At 46.3% G+C, this 22,674-nt stretch overlaps 1 protein-coding gene across 1 annotated transcript; it reads left to right on the top strand.

Moving 5' to 3' along the window:
• The first annotated feature begins 1,555 nt into the window (after positions 1 to 1,555).
• On the top strand, positions 1,556 to 21,986 carry LOC131724750 (killer cell lectin-like receptor subfamily E member 1). The gene is made up of 5 exons (XM_059017482.1): positions 1,556 to 2,446; positions 19,738 to 19,839; positions 20,257 to 20,411; positions 21,107 to 21,225; positions 21,350 to 21,986. Exons 1-4 carry the CDS (start codon positions 2,299 to 2,301, stop codon positions 21,149 to 21,151), a joined length of 450 nt encoding a protein of 149 aa, XP_058873465.1. The 5' UTR covers positions 1,556 to 2,298; the 3' UTR covers positions 21,152 to 21,225; positions 21,350 to 21,986.
• Positions 21,987 to 22,674: the final 688 nt, after the last annotated feature.

Genomic DNA, 22,674 nt, shown 5'->3' with positions numbered 1-22,674 from the left:
CTTACTGGTACAGCAGCAGTGTCCTCCACCTGGGACTGAACCCACGACCCTCCGGTCAAGAGTCCAGAGCCCTAACCACTACTCCACACTGCTGCTGCTGCCCCTGTTCCTCCCAACACCGCACACAAACACAAGTCAGCAGTGCCCTAACTGCAGAAGGGACTAGTGACATTCCCTTCTACCTCTCTCAAACTATTTCAGTTAGTTTGATAGTCCTTTGACACAGACAACTTTATTAAGCTATGTTTCACTTAGCATAGTTATTCTATTATAGAAGCAGATACAAAAACATTTCTTTAAATGTACAGTCAGATGTTACTACAACGGACCCAATTATAAGGGTCAGTTGAAATGGTGTGTGGATAGATTTGACATCTTTGTAATGTATAAATATCTGTGCCACTTTATTTAAAAGGGCATTTAAAACAGAGTTTAATTTTTTTAAAAAAGAGTTGGTGGTAAAGCCAGCTCCATCGGAGGGTCACGTACTTTTCCTAATTCATGAGCCACTGTACCTCTCCTCTGTTATCTTTGCAAATTTGGCAGCTGCTGTTTTTGTGAGAGTTCTACCTCTATACACTGCTATACCTTTTATTTTTTTATTTTATTTTATTTAATAATTTAGTTGTTGCCAATTATTTTCTTCACAATTTGAAATGACCAATTATTTTTATGCTCAGCTCACCGCTACCACCCCTGCGCTGACTCGGGAGGGCGAAGATGAACACACGCTGTCCTCCGAAGCTTGTGCCGTCAGCCGACCGCTTTTTTCCACACTGTGGACTCACCATGCAGCCACCCAAGAGCTACAGCGTCGGAGGACAACGCAGCTCTCGGGCAGCTTACTGGCAAGTCCGCAGGCGCCCGGCCAGACTACAGGGGTCACTGGTGCGCGGTGAGCCGAGGACACCCTGGCCGACCTAACCCTCCGTCCCCTGGACGGCGCGCGGCCAATTGAGCGCCGCCCCCTGGAAGCTCCCGTCCTCGGGTAAAATGAGCAGGTGAGAGCCATGTACAATGAGAAACTGACAAATTGAAAGTTAAACTAGTCAAAAACAAGATAAAGCAAGCTAAAGCAGGATCAGGGGTGACGGATAAATGTCACTGCTTGCTCTCATGTTCAAACGCCAAAGCAGGTGAAATAGAATCAGTGGCTCAATTCTTATTTTATTTCTTAGCAGACGCCCTTATCCAGGGTGACACGCAATTGTTACAAGATATCACATTATTTTTTACATACATTTACCCAGTTACAGGTGGCTTGTTAAACGTCTTTCTGACCGCTAGAGGGCAATACCTAGTTAGAAACTGCTTTGACTATAGATTAATAGCAGGGTCGAGGTCTCGTGCTAAAACTAACAAATAACAAAAAAGATCAAACTAACTTCTAGTAAACACTTTCGTGTAAGGCAATAGCCCAGAATAAATAAACTGTACAGTAGCATATATGTTAAAACATGTTTTTTCTTAAGGAATGCATACATGCATTAAGCACGTAAAGGTGCTTTTATGTGTTCCTAGTTATTATAAAAAGTAAGTTTTATAAAAATCTTTTTATTTTTTTTAAGAAAACTAAAATATACAGTAGGCTAGTAAAATCATTCCACAAATATTTGCTTATGTCAGTAATAGCTAATAAAACAAAACTCGGGGTAGCCTACATTTTGACATGTAAAAACAATTTGATTTATATTTTCCCAGCTTTAACTTAAAATAAACATGCCGGCTCCCAGGTGGATCATCCAGTAAAGGCGCTCCACGCGGCGTGCAGGATGTGCTCTACAGCCTGGAGATCGCAGGTTCGAATCCAGGCTATGTCACAACCGACCGTGACCGGGAGTTCCTCGAGGGCGGCGCACAATTGGCTGAGCGCTGCACGGGCCGGGAGGGCTTAGGGGTCGGCAGGGGAATCAACGGCTCACCGCGCATCAGCGACCCCTGTGGCCGACAGGGCGCCTGTGGTTCTGCAGTGGAGCCACCAGATCTGTGTTGTCCTCCGGCACTATAGGTCTATTGGCATCGCTGTGGATCTGCAGTGCGAAAAATGATGGCTTGGCAGGAGCACGTTTCAGAGGATATTTTGTGGTAGAAAGGTAATCCTTATTTTATGCAGCAGTATTTTCTTTATGCTGCATTAGCAAAATTACGATCTTGGCCAATTGTTTTGTTTACACATTGCAGACAAAAAATACAAAATAAAATAATAATCGTTTGGATATAATTTTGGGATCTTGCAACATTTACAGTTTGCTTCATGTGTACATTGACCGCTGCTGTCTGTCTGCAATCCAATTTCAAATGAAAAACAGGCAGTCAAAGGAAGTCAGGTCATCTAGTCATCATTTCCAGAAGCAGATGATGAAATACAATGAAAACAATCACACAGCTCCCCCTGACAAACAGAAGGATGAAGGAAAACATCAAGCAACGGCGGTGCACTTTTCAGGTAAAAAAAAAAAAAAGGTTTCCTGTTTTCAGGGAAACGGTATTAATTCTCAAAAGGTTCTGTTTATTGAGAACTAAAGAAACAGGGGATTCCTGTGGGACTGGAATCCAAGCCAAAACAACAAAAAAATATTCGTAATCGTAGGTACAACTCAGACACTGTCCACACTTTTGTCACAGTCCTGTCCAGTCTATTGAGACTCCCTTTTATACCCGGCTGCTGCCTGATCCAGCTAGTCAAGGCTGTGCTCTGCAGTCCGCCTTTCCCGACGTGGACCATGAGAGCGAGAGCAGGGCCAAGCCCGGGAATCCCCGCACAGCAATAGGACACGTTCATAAGAACATAAGAACATAAGAAAGTTTACAAACAAGAGGAGGCCATTCGGCCCATCTTGCTCGTTTGGTTGTTAGAAGCTTATTGATCCCAGAATCTCATCAAGCAGCTTCTTGAAGGATCCCAGATTGTCAGCTTCAACAACATTACTGGGGAGTTGGTTCCAGACCCTCACAATTCTCTGTGTAAAAAAGTGCCTCCTATTTTCTGTTCTGAATGTCCCTATATCTAATCTCCATTTGTAACCCCTGGTCCTTCTTTCTTTTTTCAGGTCAAAGATGTCCCCTGGGTCGACATTGTCAATACCTTTTAGAATTCTGAATGCTTGAATCAGATCACTGCATAGTCTTCTTTGTTCAAGACTGAATAGATTAAATTCTTTTAGCCTGTCTGCATACGTCATGCCTTTTAAATCCGGGATAATTCTGGTTGCTCTTCGTTGAACTCTATCTAGAGCAGCAATATAATTTTTGTAACAAGGTGACCAGAACTGAACACAATATTCTAGATGAGGTCTTACTAATGCATTGTAAAGTTTTAACATTACTTCCCTTGTTTTAAATTCAACACTTTTCACAATATAGCCGAGCATCTTGTTGGCCTTTTTTATAGCTTTGCTACATTGTCTAGATGAAGACATTTCTGAGTCAACATAAACTCCTAGGTCTTTTTCATAGATTCCTTCTTCAATTTCAGTATCTCCCATATGATATTTATAATGCACATCCCAATTGCCTGCGTGCAATACTTTACACTTTTCTCTATTAAATTTCATTTGCCATGTGTCTGCCCAGTTCTGAATGCTGTCGAGATCATTTTGAATGACTTTTGCTGCTGAAACAGTGTTTGCCACTCCTATTTTGTGTCGTGTGCAAATTTAACAAGTTTGCTCACTATACCAGAATCTAAATCATTAATGTAGATTAGGAATAGCAGAGGACCCAATACTGATCCCTGTGGTACACCACTGGTTACCTCGCTCCATTTTGAGGTTTCTCCTCTAATCAGTACTTTCTGTTTTCTACATGTTAACCACTCCCTAATCCATGTGCATGCATTTCCTTGAATCCCTACTGCATTCAGTTTAAGAATTAATCTTTTATGCGGGACTTTGTCAAAAGCTTTCTGGAAATCTAAATAAACCATGTCATATGCTTTGCAATTATCTATTGTCGATGTTGCATCCTCAAAAAAATCAAGCAGGTTAGTTAGACACGATTTCCCTTTCCTAAAACCATGCTGACTGTCTCCCAGGATATTGTTACCATATAGGTAATTTCCATTTTGGATCTTATTATAGTTTCCATAAGTTTACATATAATAGAAGTCAGGCTTATTGGTCTGTAGTTACCTGGTTCGGTTTTGTCTCCCTTTTTGTGGATCGGTATTACGTTTGCTATTTTCCAGTCTGTCGTTACAACCCCTGTATCAAGAGACTGTTGCATGATCTTGGTTAGCGGTTTGTAAAAAACTTTTTTTCTTTTCTTTGAGTACTTTAACACTTCTGCCTCTGTTATGCTAAAGTTATTTAAAACTGGATAGGAACAGGTCGACATGTGGGGCATGTTGTCTGTGTCCACCTTTGTAAAAACCTGTGAAAAGTTTATTTGCTATTTTTTTTTCTTCATCTATGTTTTTGCCATTTTTGTCTCTTACACATTTAACCTCCTCTTTGAATGTTCTCTTGCTGTTATAATATTGGAAAAACATTTTGGAATTGGTTTTAGCCCCCTTAGAAATATTGATTTCTATCTCTCTCTTGGCCATTCTAACTTCCTTTTTGACTTGTGTTTGCAGTTCCAAGTACTCTTTCTGTGTACGTTGTTTTTGGTCCTTTTTAAATGTTTAGTAAAGTGCCTTTTTTCGCTGAATATTTTTTTTTAATTGATCTATTAAACCATTTTGGCCATTTTGTTTTAGATTTAGATTTGTCTACTTTTGGGATGTAATTGTTTTGCGCCTCTAGTACTACATTTTTTAAAAACAGCCATCCTTTTTCTGTGAATGTTTTCTCTATTTTACTCCAATCTACTTCTGTTAGTCTCTGTTTCATACCTTCATAGTTTGCAAACCTGACCACTGTTTTAGTTATTCGTTTTTTGAAAAGACTAAATCAAGGCATGCCTCCCCTCTAGTCAGTGCCTTGACAAATTGGATTAGGAAGCAGTCATTTGTCATTTCCACCATTTCAATTTCATCCGTCGTGCTCCCCACCGGGTTTTCCCATTTTATATGTGGGAAGTTGAAATCCCCCATTAGTTTGGCTTCTCCTTTTCTACATACATTTCTAATGTCATTGTATAACAAATTATTTTGCTAGGCGTCTGAATTTGGTGGTGTGGCAATGTGCCCTGCCCTTGTGTGCGTTTCTGTGTTGTATGTTGCGTGCGTGTGTTAATGTTGGTGTATAGAGATGGCTGCACGGGATATAAATGGGTGTGTGCAGCACGAGTTATTTAAAAATGTATAAATGTATTTAGGCACAGGATTGCACATCACTTCACGTGCATTTAAAGTATTTAATATGTGAGCACGAGTTTGCACGTTATTAATTCACGTGCTGGGATTCAAGTGAATAATTAATTAGTAATTGAATCCCAGCACAACAGTATATATAGATGCACATTTCACTCACTCGGGGTTGGGTGTTCGTGAGTGGAGAACGGGAGAGAGAGAGAGAGGAGATAAGAGGTTAGAAATAACAATTGCTACAGCGTGCTGGAAGTGCCAGCACGGTACTTGTTTAAACGTTCTTCCGCTTGTTTTGTGTGTTAGTGCGTTTTGTTTATATATTTATTTTGGCGTAAGTGCCGTGTCCTGTTTTGTGTTCTGTCTGTTTAAACCTTTTATTTCGTTTAATAAACGCTGAGTGCCACCATTGCACTCAGAATTACTCATCACCACCGTCTGTCTGTGTGTTTCTTCTGGGTCTGACGTGTCACCACTCAGCCAGCCTTGTGACAGGTGGTCTATAGCATGCTCCTATTATTATGCCCTTTGAATTTTTGTCCATTATTCGGACCCATATTGATTTGGCGTTGTTTTCTTTGTCCTGATTTATCACCTGGCCTTCACGACTATTTCTTATGCATAGCGCTACCCCTCTGCCTCTTCTGTCCTGCCTGTCTTTCCTATACAGTGTGTACCCACTAGTATTATATTCGTCTCCATCACTCTCAGACAACCAAGTTTCTGTAACACCTATCACTTCGTAATTACTTGTTAGTGCAGTAGCTTCAAGTTCTAACATTTTGTTTCTGAGACTTCTAGCATTAAGATAAATGCATTTAATAGTTGTCTTACCTGAGTTGTTGCCCTTGTTTTGATGTGGTCTCCCTTCTGGTTTTTTGTTTTCTCCCCCCTTCCTTTCTAGTTTAAATGCTTCTGGACCTTCTGAAGGATCCTTTCTCCAAGTAGATTGGTTCCCTTTTTGTTTAAGTCATGCCCATCTGCAATGGAGTGTGATGTGGCAGCATGTAATCTGGCAGGTAAGCGAGGGGAAAATGGTCAGGAGGGGCCTTGTATTATAATTTTGGGAAATGTGAAAACTCATGCATTAGTGGACACAGGGAATGGTCAGACCTTAATTAGAATATTTCTTTTGGGCAGTGTGTTGTGGCAGCCACAAGGTCAGGTGGCTATCTCCTGTATCCATGGAGACCCGGCAACATACGTTACAGTCAAAGTATACTTATCGGTCCATCCGATAAAACATCACCTAGTAGTTGTGGTCGCGGAAAGGCTACCACACCCACGTGGCAGACAAAGACGAAAGGGAAATGATTGGTAATGTTTTTCCCTTTCAAACTGAAATGTTTCCCCCTCTGTTCTGTCTGAGAAAAACAAAGAGAGACAGCTACAGAAATGGGAGGGAGCATTAATGAGACAAGGCTGGGGTTTGGTGGGAGCCTTCTACCATGGTAACAAACGCCAGTCAAAGGGTGTCGGAACGCAGTGTGACCAAGAGGGCAAGGTTACTGGGCCATCAAGGGCAGATGTTACTCCCGCCCCTCTCAATATACCGGACATGTGGCACTCAAGCACGAACATAGTGTGGGGCCAAAATAACGACCCCTCATTAGTGCACACTTGGGGACAGGTCCAGTCTATTTAAGGTAAGGATGTTGAAGGCGGTGGGGCGCTAGTATTTCCACATTTCATTATCAAGGGGCAATTACTGTATAGGGTAAACCTTGCCACGGGCACAGGGCAGCCTGTAACACAATTATTGGTTCCCCCGTCATGTCGGCTGGAGGTCATGAGGCTGGCGCATGATATCCCTTTTGCGGGGCACCTTGGAGCTGACAAGACAAGGGAGCAGATATTGGCTCGATTTTATTGGGTAAGACTTCATAATGATGGGTTGAAATATGTAGCCACATGCCCAGACTGCCAGCGAGTAGCTCCGGGTCGAGTGTGCCCTGCCCCTTTGGTTCCACTGCTGATTATTTCCACTCCTTTTGAACACATCGCAATGGACATATTCGGCCCTTTGCTACCCTCTGACTCCGGGTATACGCACATATACGTTCCATCAGGACATGTTTATCATCCACAGACAGATGATTTGTTGGAACGTTTTAATCAGACTTTGAAGCAGATGCTGAGATGATTTGTGAATCAGGAGCAGAAACATTGGGCTCTTGTACGGCTCAAAGGGGGAGCGGTATCCTCGATCTGTTGAGAGAGGGGTGGGAGGAGCACAAAGGATTTCTCTAATAATGAAGTGTAGCATTTGCTCCTACTTTTAAATTGTCTAGATTTGGTCAGTCGTTTGGCCCAGGAGGATCTCAAATCGGCTCAGCACCGGCAACAGCTGCATTACAATAAAAATGCATTAATTCAAACCTTTCAACCTTGAGACAAGGTAATGCTGCTGCTTCCCTCCTCAGAATCAAAACTATGTACTAAATGGCAGGGGCCATATGAAGTGATTCAGGCTAGAGGAAAAGTGAATTACGAAATTAGACAGCCCGATCGCCGTAATGAAAAATAAATTTATCATATACATTTATTAAAGCCCTGACAGGCAAGGGAGGCCTTATTTATAGCCCCAGGCAATATAGAGGATGATGGTACACCGTGCAGGGAAAGACCACCAAAATGCGGATTATTTTTTCCCGGGAGGGGGCTGGAGTAATGGGAAAGGTAGATTTAGCCGAGTGTTCCTTCAGCTCCACTCTGAGCGGTGGGATATGTGACAGAGATCGAATGATTCTTGGTGTTAGATCTCCCTCCCGACCTGTGAGGATGCTGTGTAAAAGGAACAGAGTACCCTTAACTAAATTGCATGACAATTTATTCCTTGGGTTAGGTGAAAGTCTGTCATCTAGAAAAAGGGCGGAACTACAGTACCCAAACTTGATGACCCGTTAACCTAGGGGTCATGGGGGAGGGTATATAGGGGTAGCAGTGTGGAGTAGTGGTTCCAATAGGACATTGATTTAACATCTCATCCATGGGACGGAGCACAAGGAGGTGAAGTGACTTGCTCAGGGTCACACACAGTGAGTCATTCAGTGGCAGAGGTGGGATATGAACCGATGACCTTCTGGACTTTAACCACTGGACCACACTGCCTCCTATTTAATACAGTGTGTCTCCATCCCTGGTCCTGGAGAGCCCCCCTATCCTATCTAATACAGTGTGTCTCAAACCCTGGTCCACGAGAGCCCCCCCATCCTATCTAATACAGTGTGTCTCCAACCCTGGTCCTGGAGAGCCCCCCCTATCCTATCTAATATAGTGTGTCTCCAACCCTGGTCCTGGAGAGCCCCCCCTATCATATCTAATACAGTGTGTCTCCTACCCTGGTCCCCGAGAGCCCCAATCCAGTAACTTTTCTAGATGAGTGTGAATAAATACTACAACTTTAGAAACCTAATTCAAATTAAAAATGATCTTTATTGGCACGACAAGGTAATGCAAAATATACAGGGAAATATTACACATAGATATTTACAAAGGAAATAAATATTCTATAGAGGGTCGTGGTGACGAGCCGGAGCAGACACGCACATGGTGCAAGGCGGGACTACATACCTGATAGGGACGCCAGTCCATCCCAGGGCAACTAACACCCACGCGAACACGTTGGGGAGAACGTGCAAACTCCACACAGACAGACAGACCCCCAAGACAGGGAATCGAACCCAGAGCCCTGGAGCTGTGTGAGGCAGGCAGGCAGTAGCACTAACCACTGCACCACCCGTTTGATATTTAGTTATTATTACTATTTTTTTAATTTGGAATTGTGCTACTAGTGCACGTTTCGAAGGACTAAAGCTTGAGTGCGCTTGTCTGTCTTCGCCTCTCCCAGCCGAGTCACTGCGGGGGGGTTGCAGCAGCAGTGAGACAGAGGGTCTTAAAAACAATTGGGCCATTCCAAATTGGGGAGAAAAACAGGGGTCAAATAATTGGCGAATCCAAACAAAATACAAAATTAAAAAAATTGTATGGGCTGGTTACAATTTCAGAGCCATATCATTCTTTTCAACCATCTTCTCAATTTTATCCAGCAGCTCCATCACTTGTCTACAATTGCTCATGTCCTCGTTGTTAAAGACATGATAACTCTCCCAGCTCGTTTTCATTAGCTGTTTTAGAGCTTTGCCGGCTTTTGAGATGAAATCTTCAATTTCCCTCCCTTTGAGTTTCTCGCCTTGTGTAAAGACCACCATGGTATAACTTAAAGCTCCCTCACCAAAAACCTGTTGGATTCTTTTGACCATTTGCTTTTCCTCCTCTGTGAATCTGCAACACCAAGTGAAAAACATGGGGACCAGGGGAAGACAAATAAATGCATTTTATGATTTGACGTTTAATAGCGTCGGAAAATGCTTTGGTGGGTTCAAAGAAGCCTGACGTGTCAAACACAGTGACTGGAATCTCTGCGATTCTTCCTTTTCTCTTTTTGCTCTTCTGTGTTAAGGGCTGAAGGCTGAGATTAACTCTTCCCTTCCCTAGGATAGTGTTTCCAGCTGCGCTTTTAACAGCTCCTGTTTTACCCAGCAGTACGATTCTGATCTCCTCTGAGGGGGAAAAATCTCTAGACGCTGCACCAAGAAACAAGAAGAAGAAACACGGTGAAGATCAACAATCTATTCAGGACTTCATAACCCTGTTTTCTCCCCAATTTGGAATGGACAATTGTTTTTTTTTAAGACCCTGTCTCACCACTGCTGCTGCTGCAACCCCCCTGCAGTGACTCGACTGGGAGAGGCAAAGACAGACAAGCACACTCAAGCAAGCGTCCTCTGAAACGTGCTTCAAGCACTCTGTTCTGTGTCTCTCAAAGACAGTTCCAGCCTCACGGACTCACTGCTGGTGTCCTGTTCTCTGCTGTGGCTCCTCTTGAGCTCTGGATCCTGACACTGCTGCTCCTCTGCGGGGCTCCAGCTTCACTTGCCAATCCCAAGCTCTGCATCTCCCCTGGAGCGCAGGGAAGAAAACAGGGCTCAGTTAGAGACAGCTAATATTTCTACCAATGCTCACATTGAAATAGATGCACTGTGTTAATATAAAAAGCCTTTTTCTCAATTACTTAATTGAAACAAGATGCATTATTAATTACAGCACTGGTTCTCAACCCTGGTCCTGGAGTACCCAGTGTTTGCTCCAGGACTTAAAGACTGAGGGTCAATGTGGCCCCCTCTCAAAGTTTTAAGGGGCCATTTTCTTCAGTGAGGGGATCAATATGTTTGATTCAGAACCAACCACCATACTTATTTGTGTATGTTTTAAATATGCTGTTTTGTTTGAACTTTTTATTTTATTTTTGTATTTAAATAAACGGCGCTCAGCGTCTTTTTGAACTGCAGTACTGGTGTCAGTGTTTTCGGTTCCTGCTTCTGACCTGACGTCACCACTCGTCCACCCTGTCACACGTGGTGTCCTGCGTGGGATCGCAGTGCCTCCTGGACGCAGGCAGAAGAGAATACTGCAGTTTTTGTGTTTTTTTTAGTTTTTTTGCTATTTTTGTAAGTTTTTTTTTAATTACGTGTGTAGTGAGGAAGGAGAATGAGAATGAGAAGAAAGAGGATGGGAGGAAGATGAGATGGTGGTCATGGGACCCCAACCAACTGGGACCCCCATACTGGGACACGGAACAGGAGCAGTGTAGGGCTGAAGGGGCTCCCCTGTGTGTTATCTGCAGGGAGTTTGGGCATGACCAGGAGGACTGCCCCTATGAAGACCCCTGCTTCTGGGAAGCCTACTCAATGGGGAGGGTGTCCTGTGCGTCTGGGTGGTTTTAGCTGCTGGAGCAGCAGACCTCATCACCTCCACAGGCCAAGAGAGAGAGGAAGGTGAGGAGAAGGAGGCAAAGATGGGACACGAACCTGGAGTGGGAGAAGTCCGGGAGTCCACAGCCCAAGAGGGATGAGCCCGAACATCCTGCGCCTGAGTGGGAGGAGCCCGAACATCCTGCACCTGAGTGCGAGGAACCCAAACGTCCACAGCCCAAGAGGGGGAGTCGGTGTGTCCACAGCCCAAGAGGGGGGAGTCATTGCGTCCACAGCCCAAGATGGGAGAGTCGGTGCGTCCACAGCCCAAGAGGGGGAAGTCAGTGTGTCCAAAACCCAAGAGGGGGAAGGACAAACGTCCACAGCACAGGTACCCACCAGCAGAGGGAAAATACCTGCTGATTCCTCCTCTACCTCCATGGGAGGACTGTGTGTCGCTCCCACCTCCGCCAGCAGAGAGAGAGTACCTGCTGGTTCCGCCTCCACCATTGTGGGAGGACGACTAGCCATTCCCACCTCCACCAGCAGAGGGAGTGTACATGCTGGTTCCACCTCTACCACCGTGGGAGGACTGCTTGTCTCTCCCACCTCCACCAGCAGGGGAAGAGTGACTGCTGGTCCCACCACCACCACCCGAGAGAGAGGAGCAGGAGCTGCCTCTCTCTTCAGGACAGGACGGACCGGGGCAAAATGCTGGCGGTCCGCAGCTGCTCTGTCGTGCATCGCCTGGGGATGCCAGTTTGCCATCACCCAGGGATGCCAGTTCGCCATCACCCAAGGATGCCTGCCTTGCACCGCTCAGGGATGCCACGCCCGCTCTGCTCAGGGATGCCACGTTTGGATCGCCTGATGTGGGTTGCCTGTTGCTCCACATCGCCTGGGGCTGCCTGCTGCTCTGCCTCGCCTGGGGCTGCCTGCTGCTCTGCATCGCCTGGGGCTGTCTGCTGCTCCGCATCGCCTGGGGCTGTCTGCTGCTCCGCATCGCCTGGGGCTGTCTGCTGCTCCGCATCGCCTGGGGCTGTCTGTTGCTCCGCATCGCCTGGGGCTGCCTGTTGCTCTGCATCACCTGTGGAGCCACCAGTTACAGGGTACGAGGGAGAAGTGGAGCTCCCGCTTCCACCTCCATGGCCAGGGCCTCCCCTCCCGAGTTTGCCTCCAGAGGGTCCGCTGCTGCCGTTGCCTCCCAAGGGTCCGCTGCTCGCAATGCCTCCAGAGGGTACGCTGCTGCCATCGCCTGGGGTTGCCGGCTCTGCTTCACCTGGGGTTGCCAAGGGTCCTGCTTCGCCTGGGGTTGCCAAGGGTCCTGCTTTGCCTGGGGTTGCTGAGGGTCCTGCTTCGCCTGGGGTCGTTACCAGTCCTGCCATGCAGCAGGAAATATTGTGGCTGGAATCTCATGGAGGGGATCTGCCAGCCACGAAGAAGGGGGGAGGACAGGAGACCATCTCCACCAGCCGCACTTTCACGGCAGGAGATCGTGTGGCCGGCGACCCAGAAGAGGGAACTGCTGGCCACAGAGAAGGCGGGGGAGGTCAGGAGACCACCCCCATGGGCAGATGGGTGGCTGCCAAGATTTAATTGGCTGGAGAAGCTGGCCTGTGTGCGGTCAGCCTGGCCACTACAGCTGTTGGGGTGGGAGGAGGACCTACCACCGTGGCCGCCCCCCTTGGCCCATTTCTGCCCCTGTTCCGGAACTGTGAAGTGGGACATTGGGACTGAGGGGGGAGGTGGCCGTTGGACCAGGTGTGCTTCGCACAAGGAGGGGGATATGTAACAGGGCGAGGTGCCCTGTACATTGATTTGTTTGTTTTATTTTTAGAACAGGGTCTTCCCCTCCGCCCCTGTAAAATGTATTGTTTTGTATTACGATTTATTTATTTGGGAAGCCCCAGCCACAGTAATTAATAAACTCATGCAGATTGTGGCCGAGGGGTAATAGAATAATTACTAGCCAGTTAAACCCCTCGGCCACGACATAAAAGCCTGCAGCTCTCTGCACTCCGGGTGAGTGTTAGGAGTGAGAGCGGAGAAAGCGAGAGGAGTGAGAGAGAAACGAAACTTAAAAGAAATACTGGATCAGTGAAGGCTACTGCCCAGCCTGACCAGAATTGTTTATTTTGTGTTTGAGATTTGTTGTGTTTATCTTTCTTATTTTGCTCTGTGAGTGTTTGCAATATACATGTGACTGAGACTTTCTGTTTGTTGTCAAATGTTTTCATCTATCTATGTGTTCCCACAGGGCCAAAAGTGTCCATCAGAGATTCAAGGAGTGGCCCTCCAGCTGCCTCTGTTTAACCCCTACACTCCCTGAGCAAAGCTGACATTGAACCCTGTATACTTTTCTTATTGGTTGTGACTCGGCAGAGTTGCGTCAGTTCACACGTCACAGACAGTATTGAGCGGACACTTCTGCTAGAGTTTGAAATGAGGACGCTGCTGCCTGTAGAAAATGTGTTTAATTGGGAAACAAACAAGTAAAACAAAACAAGCACTGGATGAAAGTGAGGAGGGTGCTGCACACACATAGCTTTCGACTGAAGTATCCACGTTATAGAAATCAGAACAAGTTCACTTGTTTGTGTAGTTCCAGCGTATGGAGTTGTTTTTAATGTTTGGGGATTAGTGGGTTATAATATTTACTGTATATGTGGCCCCCGCTAACGACCGTAGAGTTACTTATGTGGCCCTTCACAGTATTTTAGTGAGGAATCTATTTGAACTCATTGAAATGAATCTCGTACCATGAGAGACAGGGAAAGGGGGTCGACTGGGCAGATTCACTTGTGTTAGATTAGATCACTGAGGAGAGAGACAGACAGGGAGGCAGGCAGGCAGGTGGACAGACAGGCAGACAGCTGCAGTTCTGTGACACACAGAGTCCCCATTTCCTGTAGCCTCTGCCTACCCTGCAGCATTAATATAGAAGTCAGGACATCCTCTATTGCTCAGTGTGGCAAAGCACCCCGCCCCTGTGTGCATTTGTGTTATGTGTTGTATGTTGCGTGTGTAAATGTTGGTGTATAGATTGGTACACGGGATATAAACGGGTCTGTGTTTCACGTGTATTTAAAAAGTGTAGATTTGTATTTAGGCACGAGGAGAGCACAAATCACTTCACGTGCTGGTTAAATGTAATATGTGAGCACGGGGTTGCACAGAATTAATTCACGTGCTGGGATTCAAGTGAATAATTAATTAGTAATTGAATCCCAGCACAACAGTATATATAGAGACACGTAGCATGCAGTCGGGATTAGGTGTTCGGGAGTGGAGAACGGGTGAGAGAGAGAGGAGTAATTGAAAGTAAGATCGTGAATATAATAGTTGTTTGTACTCACCGTGTTTGTTTGTCTCCGTGCACCGTTTGTTAAGTGTTTAGTCCGTTTTGTTTATATGTTTCTTTTGGCTACCAGTGCCGTGTCCTGTTTTGTGCTGTTTACAACCCTTTTATTTGTTAAATAAACGCTGAGTGCAGCCATTGCACTCAGCTCATCACAACCACCGTCTCTGTATTCCTTCCTGCTTCTGGTCTGACGCCACCCACTCTGGCCGTCTTTGTGACACGTGGTGTCAGAAGTGGGATTTGAACCCACGCCTCCATTCGGAGACCAGAAGGGGTTTTGTTTAGAAAAAAAAAAAAAAAAAAAAAAAAAAAGAGGCAATGGCAGAAGACGCCATCAAACTGCGGGGCTGGTTCCTGGAGAATGCTGGGCTGGAGGCCCAGTCTCTGCCCATGGTCGTCCGGGCTCTGTGGATGATGGACTATGAGAGATGGGAGGCATATCAGGAGGAACACACCCCAAACACCTTGGAGGAAGGTGTGGAGTTTGTCCTCAGCTACCTGGAGGCAACCATAAATGGAACAGCAGCCCAGGTAGCAGGACCACCAGCAGAGGAGTACCTGCTGTCCCCATCTCCACCAGCAGAGGGTGAGTACCTGCTGTCCCCATCTCCACCAGCAGAGGGTGAATGCCTGCTGGTTTTGCCTCCACAGCCCAAGCGGGAGGAGCCTGAGCGTCCACAGCCCAAATGGGAGGAGCCTGAGCGTCCACAGCCCAAATGGGAGGAGCCTGAGCGTCCACAGCCCAAGCGGAAGGAGCCCGAACGTCCTACGCCTGAGTGGGAGGAGCCCGAACGTCCTACGCCTGAGTGGGAGGAGCCCGAACGTCCTACGCCTGAGTGGGAGGAGCCCGAACGTCCTACGCCTGAGTGGGAGGAGCCCGAACGTCCTACGCCTGAGTGGGAGGAGCCCGAACGTCCTACGCCTGAGTGGGGGGAGCCCGAACGTCCACAGCCCAAAAGGGAGGAGTCGGTGCGTCCACAGCCCAACAGGGAGGAGTCAGTGCGTCCACAGCCCAACAGGGAGGAGTCGGTGCGTCCACAGCCCAACAGGGAGGAGTCGGGGCGTCCACAGCCCAAAAGGGAGGAGTCGGTGCGTCCACAGCCCGAAGAGAGGGAAGTCGGTGCGTCCACAGCCCTAGGACCCAAGCTGCCAGCAGAGGGAGAATGCCTGCTGGTCCCACCTCCACCAGCAGAGGGTGAATACCTGCTGGTGCCGTCCCAAGAGCCAGAAGGGGAGGGGTTACAGGCTCAACCCCCTGAAAATTTTTGGGGGGGAGAAGGGCAGGATGCTGGTGTCCCCCAGCAGCCTCTAGCTATGCTGCTGAAGGCAGCACGGCGCGCACATGCCCAGCCGCCACAGCAGAGGGAGCCAGCACCACCACAGCCTCCCTCTGAGTGGCCAGCATCAGCCCCATCGCCTCTACCTCCGCCACCTCCACCAGCAGAGGGTGAATACCTGCTGGTTCCACCTCCACCGCAGTGGGAGGACTGCTGGCCCCTCCCACCTCCACCAGCAGAGGGTGAATACCTGCTGGTTCCACCACCGCCAGGAGCAGAGGAGCTGGAGCTGCCTCTGCCTCCACCACCGCCAGGAGCAGAGGAGCTGGAGCTGCCTCTGCCTCCACCACCGCCAGGAGCAGAGGAGCTGGAGCTGCCTCTGCCTCCACCACCACCAGGAGCAGAGGAGCTGGAGCGGCCTCTGCTTCCGCCACCGCCCGGAGCAGAGGAGCAGGAGCTGCCTCTGCTGCCCGTACCTCCACAGGGAGTACGGTGGCCGGAGCCCCAGAAAGGGGAGCTGCCGGCCACGAAGAAGGGGGACGAGGTCTGGAGACCACTTTCCCCAGCAGCAGTTTCGCTGCAGGAGTTCTTGTGGCCGGAGCCCCACAGGAGGGAGCTGCCGGCTACGAAGAAGGGGGAGGTCGGGGGACCACCTGCCCCCGCAGCTTTTTCGCTGCAGGACGGGACCAACAGGCTGTCAGCCGTGCCACTACCGGCAGGGGTGCTGACAGCATGGCCAGCCATGGGCCCACTGAAGCCTCCCTTCCCAGCCCGAGACTTTGTCCTGGACTGCTGGATTTTTAAGGGGGGAGGTGGCCGTTGAGGCCATGTGTGCTGCGCACAAGGGGGGGTATATGTGGCAAAGCACCCCGCCCCTGTGTGCATTTGTGTTATGTGTTGTATGTTGCGTGTGTAAATGTTGGTGTATAGATTGGTACACGGGATATAAACGGGTCTGTGTTTCACGTGTATTTAAAAAGTGTAGATTTGTATTTAGGCACGAGGAGAGCACAAATCACTTCACGTGCTGGTTAAATGTAATATGTGAGCACGGGGTTGCACAGAATTAATTCACGTGCTGGGATTCAAGTGAATAATTAATTAGTAATTGAATCCCAGCACAACAGTATATATAGAGACACGTAGCATGCAGTCGGGGTTAGGTGTTCGGGAGTGGAGAACGGGTGAGAGAGAGAGGAGTAATTGAAAGTAAGATCGTGAATATAATAGTTGTTTGTACTCACCGTGTTTGTTTGTCTCCGTGCACCGTTTGTTAAGTGTTTAGTCTGTTTTGTTTATATGTTTCTTTTGGCTACCAGTGCCGTGTCCTGTTTTGTGCTGTTTACAACCCTTTTATTTGTTAAATAAACGCTGAGTGCAGCCATTGCACTCAGCTCATCACAACCACCGTCTCTGTATTCCTTCCTGCTTCTGGTCTGACGCCACCCACTCTGGCCGTCTTTGTGACACTCAGTCATATACAGTGCCTTGCGAAAGTATTCGGCCCCCTTGAACTTTGCGACCTTTTGCCACATTTCAGGCTTCAAACATAAAGATATGAAACTGTAATTTTTTGTGAAGAATCAACAACAAGTGGGACACAATCATGAAGTGGAACGAAATTTATTGGATATTTCAAACTTTTTTAACAAATAAAAAACTGAAAAATTGGGCGTGCAAAATTATTCAGCCCCCTTAAGTTAATACTTTGTAGCGCCACCTTTTGCTGCGATTACAGCTGTAAGTCGCTTGGGGTATGTCTCTATCAGTTTTGCACATCGAGAGACTGAAATTTTTGCCCATTCCTCCTTGCAAAACAGCTCGAGCTCAGTGAGGTTGGATGGAGGGCATTTGTGAACAGCAGTTTTCAGTTCTTTCCACAGATTCTCGATTGGATTCAGGTCTGGACTTTGACTTGGCCATTTTAACACCTGGATATGTTTATTTGTGAACCATTCCATTGTAGATTTTGCTTTATGTTTTGGATCATTGTCTTGTTGGAAGACAAATCTCCGTCCCAGTCTCAGGTCTTTTGCAGACTCCATCAGGTTTTCTTCCAGAATGGTCCTGTATTTGGCTCCATCCATCTTCCCATCAATTTTAACCATCTTCCCTGTCCCTGCTGAAGAAAAGCAGGCCCAAACCATGATGCTGCCACCACCATGTTTGACAGTGGGGATGGTGTGTTCAGGGTGATGAGCTGTGTTGCTTTTACGCCAAACATAACGTTTTGCATTGTTGCCAAAAAGTTCGATTTTGGTTTCATCTGACCAGAGCACCTTCTTCCACATGTTTGGTGTGTCTCCCAGGTGGCTTGTCCACAACAGTATCTCGGACCTGCCTGGTGTGTTCCTTGTTCTTCATGATGCTCTCTGCGCTTTAAACGGACCTCTGAGACTATCACAGTGCAGGTGCATTTATACGGAGACTTGATTACACACAGGTGGATTCTATTTATCATCATTAGTCATTTAGGTCAACATTGGATCATTCAGAGATCCTCACTGAACTTCTGGAGAGAGTTTGCTGCACTGAAAGTAAAGGGGCTGAATAATTTTGCACGCCCAATTTTTCAGTTTTTTCTTTGTTAAAAAAGTTTGAAATATCCAATAAATTTCGTTCCACTTCATGATTGTGTCCCACTTGTTGTTGATTCTTCACAAAAAATTACAGTTTCATATCTTTATGTTTGAAGCCTGAAATGTGGCAAAAGGTCGCAAAGTTCAAGGGGGCCGAATACTTTCGCAAGGCACTGTATCTGGAGCTTCGCACAGAGCACTAGCTATGGAGATGGAGAGTTTTTCACACTGGGCTGCAGAACCCTTTGGAGGATGTCTACTCAACATTAAAGCAGCCCCAGGGCAGGAGAGCAGGAGCACAACAGGGGTCGTAAGTACCAAGAGGGTCACATAGAAACATGTCCCCGCTTTATAATGTTGTTGAAACCGACACCCTGGGATCCTTCAAGAAGCTGCTAGATGAGATTCTGGGATCAATAAGCTACTAACAACCAAATGAGCAAGATGGGCCTTATAAGCTTCCTTATGGGGCAGCAGTGTGGTGTAGTGGATAGGACTCTGGACTCTTGACCGGAGGGTCATGGGTTCAATCCCAGGAGGGGGACACTGCTGCTGTACTCTTGAGCAAGGTACTTTACCTAGATTACTCCAGTAAAAACCCAACTGCATAAATGGGTAATTGTATGTAAAAATAATGTGCAAAAATTTATAGAATTGTATGTAAAAATAATGTGAGGGTTACATAGAAACATGTCCCCGCTTTATAATGTTGTTGAAGCCAACAGCTTGATGAGATTCAGGGATCAATAATCTACAAACGAGCAAGATAGGCAGAATGGCCACATCTTGTTTGTAAACTTTCTTATGTTCACTTTCCTACTGCTAAATGTTTTGATGCAGACTTTGCTATCTCATATTATTGTGGAGCCTGGAGCATGCAGACTAACCCTCCTATTTTTATTTGACCTGACACTAGTTTCCAATTTGCTTCAATGCTATTTCTCTTTTCTTTTTCTGTATAATATTTTCCTTTTCCTAAGTTTGGTGTCGTGAACATTTACACAGAAAACAGAACCTTTGAGATGTTTATCTGTTACTGATGTTGCTGTCTGATCATTTTTTTTTGCTTCCTATAGATTTTATCCTTATTTCCCCTCACCCTACCTCCAAGTTAAGTTCTATCTCTTATCAGCCCCCTCAAAAAAATAAAGCTTGTTTCAACTGTCTTAACTCAAGCTTTGCTGGATGTTTAAGTGATCAAACTGTCCTGTAGATTTCTCTGAGGCAGTTTTTACCTTCAATTCTACCCTGATCAACATTCTAGATAAAGTTGCTCTGATCGAAACTAGATTGGTTCGACAGGGTCACCCTTCTCCTTGGTATATTCTGCATCTTAGGACCCTTAAAACAGCCGGGCTGGGGCTCCCGAGTGGCATTGCATCCAGCTATTATTATTATTATTATTATTATTATTATTATTATTATTATTATTATTATTATGCTCTCCCTCTCCCCCTCCCCGTTCCCCCCTCCCTCTCTCTCCCTCTCCTCTCAAATCTCCCTCCCTCTCTCTCCTCAGACCCCACTGCTGTTAAAGCTCCTCCATACAGATGGGCTGCATTGCTCATGGCAGGACTGTGCATTCCCTCAGTGTCTGCCATTATATTCCTCTCAGTCTACAGTAAGTATTGCACACAGGCACACACACTTTACTGACTGTTTTCTAGATTTCTGTCTCAGTTGTTGGATCATCTAAAATAAATAATTGATCTAAGCTTTTCAGTTGAAGACTGAGATCCAGAATTTGAGCAGAAACTACAGCGACCTGCAGGGTCAGAAAGACGGATTCAACACAAAGCAATCTGAATGCAAGGCTGAGATCGACAGACTCAACACTGAGTGCAAGGCTAAGAAAGAGACAGAGTCACAGAGTTCAGTATGGGAACAGAAATACTCGGCATTAGATCAATACTGCCCTGTCACCGATACACAGTCAAAGAGTGAGTTGTGTTCCATGGTATTATTATTATTATTATAATAAATATTTTAACAGTTTTCTTCAGATCTGTCACCACTGCTTCTCTCTCTCATTGTGCAGTGCATGTTTGTAAACCTCCCTGGCCAAAGAACTGGGAGCTGTTCAATGGAAAGTGCTACTTCATCTCAACTGAAAGTATGAACTGGATCTCCAGCCGTGATAACTGTAAGTCAATGGGAGCAGACCTGGTGATTATAGAGAGCCAGACAGAGCAGGTACAGCAAAGCAATCAGATTCACAGTTTAGAAATCTGTGTTACTGTCAAGAGAGATTACCAGAAAGAGTTGCACACGTCTGTTTAGTGTGATGATTTTACTGCAGAATAAAATGTTTGAAAATATTAAACATTCATTTTCATTAGAATCCGGGCTATGCCATCGCTGGCTGTGGCAGTGACCTCCCAGGGGGCGGTGAACAATTTGCAGAGAGCCGCCCGGGCAGGGAGGGCTCAAGTCAGCTGGGTAATCCCTGTCTCACCACTGCTCACCAGTGACTCCAGACCTTGCGTTAGTCCTCCGACATTGCGATAGGTCTGGTTGGCTTCATTGTGGGCTTGCAGTGTGAAAGAAAACGGGCAGCTTGACAGCTTGAAGCACGTTTCGGAGGACACTTGCTTGAGTTCACTTGTCTTCACCTCTCCCAGCTGAGTCACTGTGCAGAGGTGGGGGGGAGGGGGTTGCTGCAGCAGCGGTCAGACAGGGATAAATAATGGGACATTCCAAATTGGGAGAAACAAAATAATAAAAATAAATAAAAATGAACTCATAGTAGTGTTGGGTGACCATGACATTGACCCCTGGCTGCTGCCATACTAAAGTCATGCTCCTTTGTTTCAGGTTTATAGTGACAGATTTCTCTTCTTTTTCTCAAGATCTCCAGTATAACTGATAAGAGTTTGTTTTCTCTTTAGATGTTCTTACTCAAGAAGGTCATGGCTACAGGGAATGACTACTAGATTGGTCTGACTGACACAGTTACTGAAGGAGTCTGGCTGTGGGTGGACGGCACTCCTCTCAATAACGATATACAGTAAGAGCCTCAATCTCATTCTGAATCCACTGGTGAGGATTGAAAGGATACAGCAGAAAACAATTTAGTCATCTTCTCCTGATGCTGTGAGATACTGACTGGCACTGCCTATCTTCTCGTTCAGGAACTGGGGAGATGGACAGCCTGATGACTGGAAGGTTCTTGACCGATCTGGGGAGGATTGTTCTGGTCTTCTATTCAGGGAATCTCCACTCTTCCCTATCTGGAATGATGCATCATGCACAAAGGACCAATGCAGAAGAATTTGTGAAACCATGGCAGTCATCATCAATATATAAACCAATGCTGTGTTCCAACACCCATGTACTACCAGCTCACTTGCACTTAAGAGACTAACAGCATCTCCACTGCCCCATCCACAGTCCCTCCAGCTACTGCCCAGCCCTGTAGAGTCTGCACCATTAATATTGTAGTACCATGGTACTATACTGTGGTGCTTTACCATAGTACTATACTGTTGTGCTTTACCATGGTACTATACTGTAGTGCTTTACCATGGTACTATACTGTAGTGCTTTACCATGGTACTATACTGTAGTTCTTTACCATGGTACTATACTGTAGTGCTTTACCATGGTACTATACTGTAGTGCTTTACCATGGTACTATACTGTAGTGCTTTACCATGGTACAATTAGAACGGTAAAACGAAATGAGGATGTGATTCTTTTTTTATTGTTTTAAACTCTTTATATTGTATACAGAACTCAACTCTCAATGTAAATGATGTTTTTAAAGAAATTAAATGGGCACCTGCAGACCTGTAACTATTGTGTTTCATTATTGCTAAAAACAACATAACATGTATACTTAAGGAAATAAAAACATGTTCTGAAGCTTTTTAAAAATAATAATAACTACAACATGAATTTTGTATTACCCACTAACTAACATACGTTTCATAGAAAGCCGACCGCTTTTTTTCACACTGCAGACTCTCCATGCAGCCACCCAAGAGCTACAGCGTCAGACGACAACGCAGCTCTCGGGCAGCTTACAGGCAAGCCCGCAGGTACCCGGCCAGACTACAGGGGTCGCTGGTGCGCGGTGAGCTGAGGACACCCTGGTCGACCTAACCCTCCCTCCCCCGGGCGACGCTCGGCCAATTGGGCGTCGCCCCCAGGGAGCTCCCGTCCTCGGTCAGCAAGGGAATAGCCTGGACTTCATCCTGCACTCTACGCAAGTGCTTTTACTGGATGCGCCACTCGGGAGCCCCCCTGTAGTAAAACGTTTTTAGAACTTATTAAAGGTAGGAGCGGGGTCAACGTTGAAGACCATTTTCCAAACATCAAAATGTTTGTTGTCGGCACGTTTTTTGCTACAGAAAGCTTCAGGCTCTCATCTTTCTGAGCAGGAGCGCTGGCATCTAAAGAACTTAATTGCAAAGTTTAATAAGCAGTCTAAAACTGCTTAAAATAGTTGAAAGTT

Source organism: Acipenser ruthenus, chromosome 56 (assembly GCF_902713425.1).
Source record: "Acipenser ruthenus chromosome 56, fAciRut3.2 maternal haplotype, whole genome shotgun sequence".
NCBI classification, from domain to species: domain Eukaryota; kingdom Metazoa; phylum Chordata; class Actinopteri; order Acipenseriformes; family Acipenseridae; genus Acipenser; species Acipenser ruthenus.
Note: the sequence above shows the minus strand (reverse complement) of the source record. Positions and strands in the feature narration are given on the sequence as shown.